At 45.4% G+C, this 16855-nt stretch overlaps 1 protein-coding gene across 1 annotated transcript; it reads left to right on the top strand.

The window, feature by feature from the left end:
• Positions 1-668: 668 nt before the first annotated feature.
• On the top strand, positions 669-16539 carry DRGX (dorsal root ganglia homeobox). The gene is made up of 6 exons (XM_062001793.1): positions 669-702; positions 3220-3317; positions 3491-3592; positions 6186-6358; positions 6691-6803; positions 16274-16539. Exons 1-6 carry the CDS (start codon positions 669-671, stop codon positions 16537-16539), a joined length of 786 nt encoding a protein of 261 aa, XP_061857777.1.
• Positions 16540-16855: the final 316 nt, after the last annotated feature.

Here is a 16855-nt window from a genome sequence, read left to right as displayed (position 1 = left end):
CCTGGACACAGCTGACAGTGTGTTGGATGATTTAAAAAGAAGACAGCTTTTAGGTTTTATTGCTGTTTCATTTAAGCAGAATAATTTAAGATTTTTTTTTTTTTAAATGATTCATTCTTACCTATAAGTATTGGGGTTTTTTTTCTTTACATAATTATTTGCTCCAGAAATTAATATTTGAGATCATTAGATAGATAGATAGAGAGATAGATAGATAGAATGAACAAGAGATGGGTAATCTGCTAATCGGGGTGAAAAAAAATAAAAGGGGTAAAACAAAGAGGAAGAAGAAAGTTTTACTGATTCTGATTACTGTGCACCTACCACCGAGTTTTCTGCCTTTGGCTGTTTCAGTTCATCGCACAGGGTTAGACACTACTTTCTCTGCTTCCTCTGGGATGGGATCTAGGATTATCAATGAATTTATCTGGATGCTTTCTTCTGGTCATTCATTTAGTCTGTTCTTTCCCTTTCTCTCTGTCTTCAGGTCGGCAGAAGACACCTCGGCCGTGCGTGGCGGTGCCCGGCGGGGGAGCTGGGTGTGTGTGCGTAGGGTGCGCGGAAGCCCCGCGCCCCGCGGGCTGGCCCCGGCCCCGGCCCCGGCCCCGGCCGCGGCTGCCGTCGGGCTCGCAGCGGCGAGCAGCGGGCGGCCGCCCAGCCGCAGGGACATGTTCTACTTCCACTGCCCACCGCAGCTAGAGGGTGAGTGTTACCGCACAGAGACGTGTGAATACGGGATCTGAACTTCATGGAGAAGGGGGTGGGCTGCCCTTGGGGATGAGAAACTGTGGCCTGACTTGCTCCAAGACCGTCCGGGCACAGATGTGTGCTAAGATGCAGATCTAGACATAGATAAATATAAGAGCGCATCGTCTTTTTGCTTGACATAACACAACCCTATGCCCCCTCCCCACGCCCAGCTTTTCCCTCGTGTCACAGGATGGAAAGAAGGATTGAACGATTGCGGTTTTTTTTTAAATTTAATTCCTGTTGGAAAGGCCTTGTCATTTTGCCACCTGCCTCCCCTGTGTGGATAGCGATCCCGCAGTTGAGCCTCAGGCTACGAAAGAGATGCTTTTCTCCCCTCCCAGCACAGATGTTGGTGTCATGGCTGTAATCGGGACACTTTCAGGACGTGGTCACGCCTCCTCCCTCCAGTCAAAGGGACCGCATAAATCTTTAATGCTATTTTACAAACATTCTGCGGGAGGATGGGGAAAGGAGGGGCACCACTGAAAAAAAAGGAAAGTAAAAAAAAGCGGAAAATAAATATTTGGGAGGATTTTTTTCTTTGTGTTATTGATCAGAGTTTTGTTTATTTTTTTGTTATCTGCTTCCTGTTTTAAAATACATCAGCCTTCGGGATTTCCCCGTCTCACCCCCCCGCATTCACCCCGGGCCCACTGCACCAGCTCCCTCCGGCCAGCGCTCGCCGTGCGGGGAGGCATCCCGGGAGCCTCGGCCTCCCAACTTCAGCCCCGGGCAAGCTGTCCTGCCGCGCCCGAGCTCTGCCGGCGCTCGCCGCAGCTGCACGGCGGAGGAAACGGCGTGTCCCCGTGAAATCCCGCCGCCCGCCCACCTCCCTCCTTGCATGGGCATCACCCGGCGAGCAAGACGCTTTCCCCGCCGTAGGCTGCTAGGAAGAGGTGGTCCGGCTATTTCAGCCTCCTCCGGGGAATGGTCATCCCCGCTTTCAGCCCGGCTGCCCCACCCAGCCGGGTGCAAAATTCACTCCCCAAAGTTGTGTGTGTCCGTCCTGCGCCCCCCCAGCCCACTCTGCCGCCCCTGCCTGTGCCGCCAAACGCGGGGCGGCTTTGTTCCTTAGTTTTCATCAGACAGCTTTGGAAACGTGCTCTTGTTTGTTCGTTTGCTTGCTTGCTTGTTTGTTTCTCCGATGGCGATTTGGGGCCGGTGCCCGGTTGTGGCGACCCGGGAGCGGTCCGGTTCCGGCGGGTGTTGCGGACACCGTGCGGGGGCGGCCCCTCGCCCCCCCGGCTCGGGCAGCAGCGGAGCAGGGGGCGGCCGGTCTTCTGCACCGCTAAAGGCCGAAAGCAGCATAGAGCAGCCCAAGTAAAAACAAAAAATACAACTTATCGTCCAAAAAACCAGCCTCCACCCAGTCCTTGTCGGCCAGCACTTCAGTGGGTTTGGGCACACAGGGAGGCCCGGTGGTGCCGGAGGGAAGTAACCGGGCTTGGGGGGTCCTCACCGGGACGCTCTTTTATTCTCTCATGAGCATCTCCCGGGGCCGCAGAGAGCTGTACGCCTGTGTGAGGAGGGGGCTGGAGGCCGTGTTTATCTTCCAAATGATGCTGCAAGATGAGTCACGGCCTCCAGCCCCTGTGCCCCGAGGCAGAACCAGCCTGGGCCGGAGCACTCCACTGGGCAGGTCGGCGAGTGATGCAACTCAGCAAGGCTTCTGTGGGCTTGAGTGCTTTTCTGTTCTGTGGGGGTTGGTTTTGGCTTAGGTTTTTGTGTTTCATTTATTTGGGTTTTTTTTACCCTGTTTTGTAAGCAACAAAAGTGAAGCATTTCAGTCAGGGTACCAGGGATATGTGACTGGGGGCGTCGTGAAGGCCCTCCGCCCCTCCCGTTATTTTCCCACCTGCCTCACCTCCACGGGAGGCGTTTTGCATCCCAGACACCCTCTCTCGGCCCCTGAGCAGGGACAAACGCCCGGTGCCCCAATCTCCCTCTCGACCCCCTTGAAACTCCTGGTCGAGGAAGGGCTGGGGCTCCCTCCTCCGGCCCCGCAGCTGAGCCCCAGCCGTGGCCGAGCCCCACGAGCACTCTCACCACTCCTGTATGGGCTGTATGGGATGAGAGCGAGCACTGGGCAAGCGGCCTGGCCACTGCTCGCAGTGTACGTGCAAGTCCTGCGAGAAAACTTCCAGCGGCCCCAGTCCTGCTCCTTCGGGCACGGCGGCTTCCTCTTCTTGTCCCAGCAGGCAGGCAGAGAAAGGCGTCGTCTCTTTATGAAACAGAAATGGTTCAAAACAGACCATTCCCGGGGCGGGGTGGGCTCAGGTCAGCAGCACCTGCAGGCGCCGGCAGGACACTCGCACCCGGTGGGGCTGCCGCGGCACTGGCGGCCCACGCGGTGCTTGCGAGGTAGGCCGAGCTGCTCGGGGCCCCTGGCCCTTCAGCCCCCGCTTCTCGGCCCCGCGGCGCGGCGAGGGCTGCGGCTCCGAGACCCGTAACGCGCCTCTCCGCCCGCAGGCGCAGCCCCCTTCGGCGGTCACTCCGCCGGCGACTTCGACGATGGTTTCTTGCGAAGGAAGCAGCGCCGCAACCGCACCACCTTCACCCTGCAGCAGGTAGGACCGAGCCCGCTCCTGTCCGTCCCCTAACCTACCCCCGACCGGCCCGCGGCCTCGGCTGGCCCCGCCGCCCCCTCCTGCCCCGGGGTTGGCTGCCTCCCGAGGCGCAGCCCCCCGGCCCGGGCCCTGCCCGGCCCCTGCCAGATGTGTGTTCTCCTCATCCCCACCAGCTCGAGGCACTGGAGGCCGTTTTCGCTCAAACCCACTACCCCGATGTGTTCACCAGGGAAGAGCTGGCCATGAAGATCAACCTGACGGAAGCCAGGGTGCAAGTAAGCGTTCGGGGCAATTATTTACCTCTCGGGGATCTGAACTGGCAAACTTTTCTTTTTCTTTTTTTCTTTCTTTTTTTTTTTTTGACATCATGGCTGCAGAGTGCACATTTGGCCAAAGCACGCAAATGAAGACGATCTGTCATTTTCATGATGCACTTTAATAACATCAACATAATGTGGAATATTAGATTAGGTTGATTAATCGGTCATTCATAATTAACTAGTGATAATGTTCTACACTAATTTGTCCGCGTCTCCAAGGTACTAAATTACATCAATGCACATCCATTTCCTTGCTTTTGGAGGGGGTGTGTGTGGAGAAAAGCGCTGAGATGTGGCTCTCCAAAGCAGCCATGACCACTGTCGAGCAATGGGGTTAGCCTGCTGCAGGGAGCCCAGTTGCCAGGAAGAAAGCTTCAACTTTTCTCCCTTTCTCCTTCTTTCTAAACGCTTAATTGAGACAGCTAAAGAGCCTGCAGAGGAGTTCCCACACTTTAGTTTGAGCTAATAAATAACATTGCCCACCGTTACTCTCTTTCCACCCTCACTCTTTTCCACTCCTTCCTCCCTTCTCCCAGCTTATTTTCTTTTCCTCTTTTCTTTTGTTTTCTTTTTTTTTTCCACCCAAGTGCTTGTTTTTGTGTATCCAGGGATTGACTTTGTGTGTCTACAAGCTCTGCTAAGAACAGCAGTCCTGCAGCTGTCAGAGATTGATCCCTGTAACTCTACAGGCATCCACCAGAGTAGAAAACCATTTTTTTGAACAAGATTATGTATTCATTTTATTTATGGGGCTTTTCTGCACACTGTTTTTGTATCTTTTTTTTTAATCTAGGTGCTTGGGGTTAAGACTATGCAAAGATCTAATTGTAGGAAATATAATAGCTTGCCTTTTGTTCCCTAGGGTCATGTTAGTATCTCTTAAAACCCAATGGCTGAAGAGAGATAATGGAATTCACCACAGTAAATTGGGGATTGTAAACAAATTATTTCTCCTATAATCAGATTATGCGATCCTGATTATTAAATCTGAACATGAATCATTGGTCATATGCAGGCAAATTAAACTGATTATTATTTGGAAATGAAAATCTCCTTTTGCCACTGCATTGTAGGTACTGGCTTTAAAAAAAAAAAGCCATTTTGGCTATTGGTGCCTAAAGACTGAACTGCAAATTGAGATAAATGGGACAATTATTGAGCATTCAGAAGTGGAAGATCATAACTTCTTCCTGAAAGGTGCAAGGGTGAGATAGGGGTGGTGACAATTAGATTGCTGAGCACTGGTGTTTAGCCTTGTTGTTGGCTATTATGCAAACAGACAATAGATGCAAGCATTTGTTTAGGCTGCTTTCATGCAGGGACATGGGGAAACACAGAGGATGGGAGATATGTTTACATTTATACCCCTTGCTCATTCCAATATGATTAATGTGCTATAAAGCAGAGTCTTAATCGAAGATGATGTTGTCAAACAATAACTAAATAGGGAAATAAACGACTTCATCATGCTCTTTCCTCAGAAGCAGGCGAACTGTCAGTGCAAAGTCATTAAAATATGATAATGAAAAATAGCTCAATTAAATGTTGTTATAGCTGTGACCTTCATTCAATTAAGACGCAAGAAAGTGTCTGCATTTTGCTTTGCATTTAACTGCTCTAAGTTTAGAATATAGATAAAATCATTATTCAGCATTTGCTGATACATGCAATTAAAAGGCAGCTAACTAAAGTGGAGTTGTAGGAAGAGAATAACAATAATAACAACAATCTTGCCTATACTTGAAGTGAGGTATTAAAATATGGATTTCCTGACCCCAGGAGAGGTCAGGTATAATAAGGTGCTTTCAGAGCACCAGCTGCAAGGTAAATGGGAAAAACCCAAAAGGTGTTTGGACTAGAAGTCAGGAGATAATAGAATGAATATTTGTATTGTTTCACGGGAAAAAAAAGAGTTTTAGAAACTGGTGTGAATTAAACTTCAGAATGATCTTCCAAAATTAGTATCTACCACCCTTTGAGCTCTCTAAATGCAGACTGGACAAATACATCAGAGGAATGACAGCAAGTATCAGTCCTCTTCAGGAAATGGGCTGGATAAGATGGCCTGATACACACCTTTTCATTTCTGACCTCTCTGATTCCAGCAGTAGGTGATTTAAAGTCTTACATACATTTTTGTCAAAGTGCTTGGAAACATGTTCAAATCCATCCCTATGCACAAGGCTTTTAGATGTGTTAAAAACAAAGAAACCAGTGAGAAGGAAATGTGTGCATAAAGGCAAGCACACCTTTAAATGTTTTACTAACTAGCACACTAACATCAAAACTCTTTTTATTTCTTTATTTTTTATTTTTAGCAGGCCTTTTGAACAGTTTTAGACATTCCTGGCTTGTTTTCCAGACACAGAAGTATTCCAGATAAAAATGTAATCATAAAGCTCAACAAAATAACAACAGAGAAGCCAAATAAGAGGAAGTTTTAGCCAAATTTCTAAATGACTGATTTCACTAGACTACCAGTTTACCATTTACTTGCTTTTCATTTGGCTAAACACGGTGTTGGTCCCGGGTTGCTCTCCTGCTCCAGGTGTGGTTCCAAAATCGAAGAGCTAAATGGAGGAAAACAGAGAGAGGTGCTTCTGACCAAGAGGGCTCTAAGGAAACGATAGCTGAGGTGGCACCTCCTGCAAGGAATTTAAATTCCCCTTCTCCAGCAGAGCAAACCAGGAATAAAAAAGAGGGTCTGGAAATCCAGCAGAGGTAAGAGTAATACACGTTATCAACTGCCTATCTTTGGGGCAAGCATGCAACATACCTATGTACACACAGACAGACTTGCCTGCTGCTGATACCTGCACAGTCTCATCTTTAGGTACAGCCCAAATTGTTAGCAAATGAGCTGTCTCTCACACAACTGACTGATCCTTGTAGAGATGCTGAGAAACTGGTAGCTGTGGGAGGCTGTTATTTCAGATTTGGTCCCATCTAGTTGGATGCCGAGACACCAACATGTTTGTGTCCGTGCACTAATGCTGGCTTTGAAATTGGCTAGTTCTGGTTTTGTAAAGAAGCTGTCTTCTCTTCTCCATCAGCCTGAGTCGAGCAGTGGGCCCTACAGGACCTTTCTTCCCTTCCTGCCTGCCAGGGACTCTTCTCAACACAGCTACCTACGCACAAGCTTTATCTCATGTCGCCTCTCTAAAAGGTAAGTGACTTTGTTTAACTTCAGGGATAAGTTCAAAGGTGCCTTTTTCAAACTGAGTGGCATAGTCCTGCTTGAGGCGGTAGGGAAGCCTTTGGGACATCCTTCTTTCTGTTATGATTGTCAGTGATTGCTCTGGCTGATGTTGCAGCTACAAGAGTCTGTAGTTGTAACTTGTAGTATTATTTGTGGTGAAGTTCCTTCATTTTACTCAGACAGTTTTTGTGAGGTCAAAGCATGTCTTAAGGAGCAAGGCAGGTAGGGTTTGCTTCTTTAGAGTTTTCTTTGCATATGCTTTTTTTAAGAGTCAAATTTATACTAATAAATTAGTGATACAGATCCTTTTGCATTATACATTACCTGGCACCGTTACTGATTCCTGATCTGCTCTTTGCATGCGATTTCCTTTGCAGTACATCTCTGCGCAGTGCCAGACCTTTCTCTTCTTGAACAGTAGGTCCCCTTTGAGAACTTGCATAAAGCCTGTACCCTGGGACAGGGGAGGATACAAAGTAATTCCTCATTACCTGGGATCCAGGCTTCAGGAAGGGTACATCCAGTATATCCTTCATATCCTTTCCAGTTTCCAAAAAGCATCAGTATGCATCTTTTAAAAATAAATCACCAGCTGATCCATTAGCTGTTCCTAGTCTAACAATTTATAAGACTAAGGGTGTAAGCAGGGTGAATTCAATTTATAGATTTCTAGTACGTAAAGCCTCATAGCACTGCCAAGCACAAAGTGGCACATGCATTTACTCTGTGCCCCAAAGTGGTGCAATAATTTGTGAGGAAAATTTCCCAGTTTAAGACCCTCCACTATGAACACAAATGTCCTCTAATACCTCTCACTTTGTTCTCTGGCATACTTCATACTCTTCGTATTTCCAGTTAAATGAGCATTGCCAAGGTATATTCATGAAGCAAATGCTTGGAACTGATGAGTTTTGCATCAAGCACAGTGTCCTCCCCCTACACCCTGCTCCCCCTTCCCTTCCGTCTTTCCAAAGAAGCTGAAACCAGACACACCGTACAGCTACCGCTGTTTTGATAGGGGTGAGACTTGTAATTACGAATCAAGAAAAGTCACATGGATGTGACCCGAAGCCTAAAACTTAAAGGATGTCAGCCTAAACTGTGTGAGCAGGCTGTGGCTGTTGGACTGCACAAGTCCTCTTGATTTCTGCCCTGTGACTGTGAGGTTCTCAGGGCAGAGACTTCTTGTTTCTTCCATTGGGCAGAAATGGCCTCTCTGGAGTAGGGGCTTCTCTGGAGTAAAAATTCTTTAGGCAAAAAGATTATTCAATGTTTGGGTAGGTTGAAGGGTGTGGAAATGGGGTTGTGTTCAGTGAATAATGTTGGATGGAAGTAAGGGATTTTTTGTTTTCTTAAAATTTACTTTTAAACATTTTGAAAATAAAATTCATCAGTACATTGTTCTCACTTGTTTCATGTTTAAATGTTGCTAAATTAAAAAACCCAACCAAACAAACAAAAAAAAGCCAAGAAAAATGCATGAAAAATTCATCACAAGACTCTTTTTTAGTTCTATTTTTTTAAAGTCTTCAAGATGCTATTTTCTGTGATTTTACAGCTCAGCCACTAAATTGAGAAATTAGTAATTTTCTCATTTTTGCTTGATAGCAGTTTTACAACCTAGAGGCAGAAAAAGTCCTACTCCTGAATCTTTTCTAAAGATATTTATTAGATACTCAGTCGCCCAGGCTAAGAAATAGTGTCTGAAAAATTGGCCCCATCTGTAAGTACACTTTTTAATAATTTGTATAGGGGTGGTCAGTTACCAGATGCATGCACATCCTCTTGATAGATGTTGTCAGCTATGAATGCAGTTCATTGCTGAGATGACTATTTCCTGCCTGGCAGCAGAAAACTCCAGATACATGCAGAGGAACTGGGATAATGTAGTATATTTTATTTTAAGAAATGAAGTTACAGGTTTGCATATCCAGATAACTGCCTACCAGGAGCTTTGTCAGCTGTCAGCATATTGTTATACTTACAAGGAACTGATAAACTGAGCTGCTGCTTTGAGGGGAGATCTTTTTCTTCTGTAGCTAGGTCTTAGTAATGTCACATTTTGGTTTTGAGCTTAAGGGGGGGAAAATTGTTCTATAAAGTGGCAAATTTGCTTTATAAAAAAGGAAAAAAAATGTAACATCTTTCTTGTGGTATTTAGATATGGAGTATTGTCTCCTCGTTCCTTGACTCATCTCCACAATTTCCTCTTTCACTGTTTTCCAAGAGTGATTCACTTGGACCAGGGTAGGGGCTGTGCACAGCAGACCTTGAGCTTCAGTCTTGTTAGTTGGCAGTGATGAACAGGATGGGCTACAGAGGCTCTGAGTGTACCAAAAGCCTCACATGCCTGATTCACATTTTGGGTTTCTTTGGTATTGAAATGCAGGGTAAATGATGGTTCATCTAAATCAATGTATTTCGGAGCACAGCCAAGCTCACATGTTGGTCTAGAGAAAGAGCTAATGGTTGTGAGAAGGAAGGAAAGGACAGGGAGAGACACAGTGGTCACAAAATCTTTTTATGACCTTCACTTTACTCAATTCAGTTTGTTTGATTTTCCCTTCTCATTTCACCCTTTGAGCTACAAGGTGCTTTGTATATTTCAGGCCTATCAAACAAGAGATAACCTTACCTTTAGGTGGGCACTGGTCTGTGCCTGTACATGCTTTAATGAAGTGACCTGAGCCTCTCCATTGAGCATCTGCTTGTATTTTGCAGTGGAAATGCTGACAGAACCCTGCCACAGTGATTCTGAGGGCATAGGCCTTTATGCCACACAAAATCCCATCAAACTTGGCACAGAAGATAACATTTTGAGCTGTTTGGGTTTTTTAGTTGCTTGGATAAGGAGAAAGTCATCAAGGAGTAAGGTCTTACAAGATTTTGCAAGTTTTATTAAAGAATGAAATGATAAAGAGCTCCTCCTGGTATCTCTCTTGTGCCAATCAGGCTTTGAAACTACCAGGAATTCTTTATACCTTTGGAAGCAAAATAGTTGCTCCAGAATCAAAGCACCATTTCACTGCCAATGGATTCATGACCCTGCTTTCTTCTATGCAAACACCAAGTCAAATGCAGCTCCTCTATGTGGATCCCATAAATAGATACATATTTAGATAGATCCACCACTGGGAGAGCAGTCCTGGCCAGTAAAGGGAGGCATATTTTTTCCAGTAAGGTTGTAAAAGCTGCCTGTAGACAAACGGGCACTCTCAGCACATTGGATACTACTGGGAAGTTTGGGTTGTTGTCTGTTTCTTTTCAGGAGACAAGATGTGCTTTGTTGGGCTTGTGAGCCAACACTCCGTTGGTGTCAGTGAGTAATGTTTGACTGATGCTTTAGAAGGAGATAATTAAAATCAATACAGTGAATAACAAGAAGTGATGGTGATGTAACAAATTAATAATTGTTTTATGCTCTCAGGGACCATTTTTATGCTGCCATTGAGAGTTCTCTGTCTTCTGTGAAGAAACTAACACCTCTCTCTGCTCCTCTGATTGCTTGGCTCCAGACACAGATTTTCAAGGTTGCATAAAATATCTAGGACACATGTAATTTGTAGTATGAGGATATAATAGTTGATTATGAAGTTGATCTAGCAGAAATTTGAAAACTCAGGATAGCCTAGCCTGGGACAGAGTCTGAGTCTGCAATTCTGCCTTTGGAGTGTGAGACTGATGAATGAGGAGAAAGCTATCCTCCCCAAGCACTATGTTCCATGATCTCTACTGTCCCTGACAATGGGAATTTTTTTCCCCCCTCAAAAAGATAGTATTACCACTGCAGAATGTTCTGTGAAGAAAGCAGGACTGCTGTACAATGGTAATCAGAACCAGTTCAGAGCATGGACTGTTCCAATTATCACCAAACAATTCTCTATCTCTCAAATATTCTCTACTCAGTAACACAGCAGACGTTTTGCCTTCCTAAGGCGAGTCCTCTCCCTCTCTGAAGTTTAGCACATAGGAGGCTGTACTTAGTAGCAAGCGTCTGTTAACTGCCACATCACCTCACTACATGCTGTTCTTTCAGGAAATGAAATATCTTGTTTGAAAAAAATAGCGTAAGATCACAATTTATGTCATATAGAGGGTTTCCTATTTCAGGGGTTTAGTTCTTCACTGCTAGCCATAGTCAGGAAGAAAGTTGGCTTGCACAGATGAAATTTCTGATGTTCACTGCTCTCTGAATTTTTCCTAATTTGACAACTCTGCTACTTCATTGTGGTGACTTCGACATTCCAGTGATCTTCCAAGATGAATCACTTACTGTAAACCATGCATCTGCAGTCCATTTAGTAGATTTAATTGCAGACCTCAAATATGAAGGGAAAATACTTGTTTTATTTATGGGCTGTATAACAATAGGGTCATCAGGAGAAGCTAGTGTTCTATGCAGAGAGAGAGACCTCAAAGTACCTTCTTAATGGATGACAGCATGAATGCAATTCATTAATGTAGAAGATGTTATTAATGGGTGTAAACAAAAATGTCCTTTTTTTAGCGGAAGTGCTGTACCATTCTGGTGGCTGAGGCCAAGAGCGTGTCTGTTACATTGCACTGAAATTTCCCCAGACCCCATGATGACTGCAGTGTATGAGGAGAGAAATAATTACACTTGACAGGGAATTACTTTCATAATTCACCCACAGCTCTGCTCTGTGAAAGTTATAGCTCAGTTGGTTCTCACAGCACCTCCACACCACTGATAGAGGAGCAGGATTGCATTATGCACATCAAAGTGGCTATTCCAGGGCACCATTGATTAAGTCCTTTTATGGTGTGTTGCTGCTGTGGTTACTGTTGTTCATATGAGGGAGGCTTAATTGCAGTATCCAGCAAAAAAACCACAACAACTAGAGCTGCCCATCCATTACATTTCAGTTTCTATTATGGAAACATGAAGAGAAATTTCCCATTTCTGTTGGGCAATTCCCATTACCAAGGCTGAGAAAGAAGTGGTCAAGGACCCAACCCTGAACCGATGCTTACTGAATTGAAGCACCACTGCTTACTGTAAGACTGAGGAATGAGAACCAAAACTCTCGGGGTCCTTTGTTTTCTCTGTCATTCTTGGTTATAGACTTACGGGCTTTTCTTATGTAATAAAGCAAATAGATCAAGTGGGTTCTGTTTGGCATTTTCCCAAGTTTTTCTACCACTGGGACTTTAGAGAATTTAAACCATTTATTTAGTTTACTGGTCCCTGACTCTAGCACTGCCTTACTTCACAAGTGGATTTTTTGTTCTCTATCACAAATGTTGGGGAATATGCAGATCCTAGAAGCCCTTAGAGCCATGAAGAGGGAGTGGATACTGACTTTTTCCTCCAGGGTAAATCTTGAATAGGTGAGTGGACTTTAGCTTGGCAGGAGTTCCTATTAACCCCTCGTGAAGTGACATATGTTTGCAGGTTTTAGGGTCAGATGGTGCTTTTGATGTGGAAGGGAAGAGTGGTAAATGGTTGCTAAGCTGACTACTCAGAAGGCTAGTTCTGTTCTCCCAGCTCTCGTGGGTTTGCTGACAGCTTTCCTGCCCAAACAAGCAAGGTTCTGGCTTCTGATTTTTTTTTTGGAACAGTAGTAACAGCACAGATAAAGGAGGATGAAATCCTTCAGTCCCACTGTCAAGATATTTACACAGAAACATTCCTGCTAGAGCAACTGAGTCAGATCATCAGCTCTTTGTTGTTTGCTTTGGGCGTATAGGGTTCACAAGCCAAGGAGATGTGAAGTCGTAACATTTGGACTCTGATGACAGTTCTGAAGTTCTCTTCCAGCCTCTAAGCAGTCTTCCACTCTTGACCAGCTTAGGCACTAGAAGGAAGAACCTTCAAGCACAACTTTAGCAGCTTTGAGGCTATCCTAAACTATACTGGGAGCATCTGATGCCTCTTCATTTCAGTTCATGCCTTTTTTGTTCTTCTGAACCTTCTGATTCAGAGCTCTAGAAGGTTTGGATAAACCTGGTGTTATTTTTCCTACTTATGCCTCAGGCTTTAATGAACAGAATGTTGATGTCGTGCATGAAAAGTAAGAGGGAGCTCCCATTGAATCAACTCTCACTGGTAATGACAATATGAGCTTGAGGTTGTTGTTGATCTTCTAACCCTCCTGAGAGCGATTTCAGAGTTTATGAGGATTCAGAGCTCAAGCAAACCAATGTGACTACTATCAGAAGAAAACAATACTTATACCATGCATAATATTTTCTCTGAAGACTAAACAGCATGCATTGACAGATGAAGATTTTAAATGGGAATTTTTCCTCACTTTCCTCCATATCTGGTTGCTGTTCAACTGTCTCTGTCAAATGCTGATATGCACAAATACTGAAAGAGGAAAAGAACTTGGGTTTTGCCTTTTGGAAAGGCTATTAAATTCTTGATACTGTTGAGTTGAAATACGTATTTTAAATACTTATGTATCAGTATGAGCCTCACTCCTACCTCACTCTTCTCAGCTGAAACTGCACAAAAGGGTCTGCAACCAAAATTGTAGATCAGATATTGTTACAATTGAAATGTGATGTTGGCAGAGACAAGACAGAACTAATTTAATTTTTCCTGTCAGTCTCTGTAGTAGATCAATTAAACTGCCAAGTGGATCAAATCTTTCAGACTATTTATTACATTAAGTATTTATGTTCAGGCTGAGCATTTAGAGTATGATCTCATATAGGAATACAAGGAGGTTCAGATCAATTTGGCAGAAACTGCTGTAAGTTAATGGGAATCTAACTGTGTATTTTAATTTTGTGTACAGGAGGCAGTAAGTTTCTGAAAAAAAATGATACTCTGCCTGTATTATAGAAACTTGATCCAATTCCCATTACAGTAATATCAGACTGTCATAGATACGAGTAGTAGCTGGATCAAGATCTAGGGCTAACAGCTTAACCTTCACTGATTTTATTGGGAGCCAGGTGCCTAAACTCCTCTAAGCATCCGAAATAAGTAGGGACAATTCCTTTCCTCCCCACATTGGTCTCAGGATTACTGCAGTAACTGGTAGAAAACAACTGATGTCTGCTATATGTGAATAGCTCTTTCTTGGGGAAAGTCACGTCCTTGTCCATCGTGGGCTGACTGACAGACCCCAAGTCTCCCATCGTTTGTCTTGACTTTTGTGCCAGGAAAGTCTCATTGATTTCACTGGACTTACTACTCACAGACACAGGCAATTGTAAGGCACATTGAACCTTCCTTGCAACCTACAGTGAAAAGAATCAGAGCTCGATTCTACTCTCCTGTATTCTAGCTGGACCCTGGAGCAAACAACACTTGTTACTTTAGTGTGTGAGCTGTTGTTTGCAAGTGTTTGTATGTCAGTGAAAATGAAAGGAATGGTTTATGGCTACATTATTGCTAGAGATAGCCTGGTTTCCACCACAGGTAACTGTACCCTCAGGTTGCAGAGCCACTAGGTAATATCAGGTCTAATTATTAAGCAAAGAGCTTAGATTGATACTGAAGACTGTTAAATATTTTATCCCTTTCTAACAATGGAATGAAAATTATTCTTAGGGGATGGAGCTGATTCCTGCTCTTTTGAAAAGGAGAGGACTGTTTTCCACTTCTCCCCACCTCCCTCTAAGCAGATACTGTCTATGCTGGGTCCTGTGTTAGGTTGGAGTTGGTAACAGCTGTAAGTTGTGTTACTGAGTGGATATTATAAACTCTCTTTCTGACCTGCTCAAAGCAATTGCAGAATTCAAGATTGAGCTTCCTAGGGACAAGAGCAAAAAAATGGAGGATTTTAGTCAGATGCTGAAACTTGTTTGTAGAAGTCATTTGAATGCCTGGACCCATGGAAATGTTGGTCTGCTGATCATGTGCTCTATCAGAGGAGTATACAAGAGAAAAAAAAAGACTTCCCAGTTACATTAATAACTTGTCCATTGTAGCTTGTTTTTGAAACTGCAGAGGATTCTTTGTCTTGAATGTTACCTGCAAGCTGCTAATCTCTGACAATAGCTTTGAAGTCTTGCCAACACCCTAAAAACAAACTGTCTGCCTTCATCCCTAGCAGATGGGTGCTGACTCGTTGCTACCAAGAGCAGAAGTGTAAAAGAAAGACTACCTGATCCCTGCAGATTATTAGTTCCATCACTTAGTCATGAGCCATTTAACTCAAATATTAACTGCAGAAATTAAAGCAAGTCCTTGGCTTGGAAAGATCAGAGGAAGACATTGCATGGTGTCAGGATATGTGTGGCTGAGCTGTTTCTTCTTGGGAGGTAATGTAACAGTAAAGGGCCAGCTTTTTCCAGGGGTGTAGAAAAGGATGCTAAGTTTGTGTGGCCTCTGAGACCCGTGGAAAAATGGTGTCACCCAACATTTCTCACTAGAGAGCAAATTCAAGTAGTGCCTCAGCCATCCCACCCTACTTTCCCTTGCTGCTCCTCTATAGGTGCGTCTAAGTTAGGTACCAGAGTGGCTTTTTGGATGGACTGCATGTCTTGCCTAGTGGTCAACCCATACTTCCAAGTGTGCTTGTTTGGGAACTGGACCCAGTCCCAGTGTTATCAAAGGTAAGCCAGAGGAAGAGCCTGCTCAGCTCAGGAAGACAGCTGGTGGAGTGAGGACTGGCTCAGTCAGTGACTTGCAGCTTTTTGTCTTAAAGGGAGAGGAATACCCGTTTCACCCTTTATCCAGTGTTTCATTGCCTGCTTGAAACAGTCCATGTGTCTCAGATGACAGGGCAGAGATGGTCTGGCCTGTCTCTCCTGACTTTTCAGGGTGACTCTTAAACCATGGCAGCAGTGGCAGCAGCTTTAGGTGGCCTTGGCTCACCTCTGGAGGTCATTGTCTTGGAGGTGTCATCCTTAAGTAGCACAGACATTAGATGAGTGAAGGAACAGACTTGCAGGCAGATATAATGTTGGCAGGGGACTGGCCAAGGAAGCAGTGAGATAAAAGGTCATTAGTTCCTGCATAATAAACAGAATATTTTATCTCTGGAGTAATCTTTCGGGTGTAGATAAGTGATGGGGCCCTCACACTCACCCAACAAATGCAGCTGCCCAAATTGACCAGGCTTCATTGTGCAGGGGGAATGCAGGGGACACCTCCAGCATGGTAGCCACAGAGCACCAGCTTGGTATGAGAGGGGGATAAGCTCGGCCTCACTTGTGGGCAAATCTTATGTATGATCTAAGTTTCACTGCTTGCTTCTGACTCTGCTTGCCCTTGCTCACTGTTTGTCACCCTGGATGACTCACTGTGTAAGATCCTTCACACTAGGCCTCAGCAGAACAGGACCTGACTTTTCTAGCCCTGATCCAGAGAACGTCTATGTATCCACTGAAGGTCAGTAGGGGGAGGAGGCTGTTTCCACTCGAGGCTCCAACCCCATCCAAGTTGCCCACAGAGGGAGCAGTTAGACAGTCCCCACAACCCATCAGTGATGATGCCTTGTCTCCTTTCTCCCTAGGAAGCCCACTGTGCTCGTGCTGCGTTCCAGACCCCATGGGCCTTTCCTTCCTGCCCACCTATGGCTGCCAAAGCAACCGCACCGCCAGCGTGGCCGCGCTGCGCATGAAGGCCCGGGAGCACTCCGAGGCCGTACTCCAGTCAGCCAACCTCTTGCCTGCCGCCAGCAGCAGCCCCATTCCTCCCGCCAAACCCAGCCTCGAGGGCAGCCAAGACAAGCAGCCCTCTCCAGCCAAGGAGCACATGGAAGGGGAGAAGAGTGTATGAGACCTGGCATGAGGATGAGCTGCAGTGGGGTGAGCTGCAGCATGACCTGCCTCAGCAGGACGCCTTGGGGCCAACAGGGACCCAGCAAATCTGAGCAGCCTCTTCGACTGCCTTCACCTGCCCTCGCGCAACTGTAGGTTCATTCCCCCGATTTATTGGCACTATCTGTGTTTAGAAACCTTCCTGAAACTGTTTTTAGCCCCCTCTCCACATCCCAGGGACATGGAAACACCCAGGATCCTGGCTTGCTCGCGTACACCTCAGCTTCCCATCCCATCCCCTCCCATGTAAGCTGGAGGGCTGGCAGCAGGACAGC

The sequence above is a fragment of the Colius striatus genome, chromosome 8, assembly GCF_028858725.1.
Source record: "Colius striatus isolate bColStr4 chromosome 8, bColStr4.1.hap1, whole genome shotgun sequence".
Taxonomy (NCBI): domain Eukaryota; kingdom Metazoa; phylum Chordata; class Aves; order Coliiformes; family Coliidae; genus Colius; species Colius striatus.
Note: the sequence above shows the minus strand (reverse complement) of the source record. Positions and strands in the feature narration are given on the sequence as shown.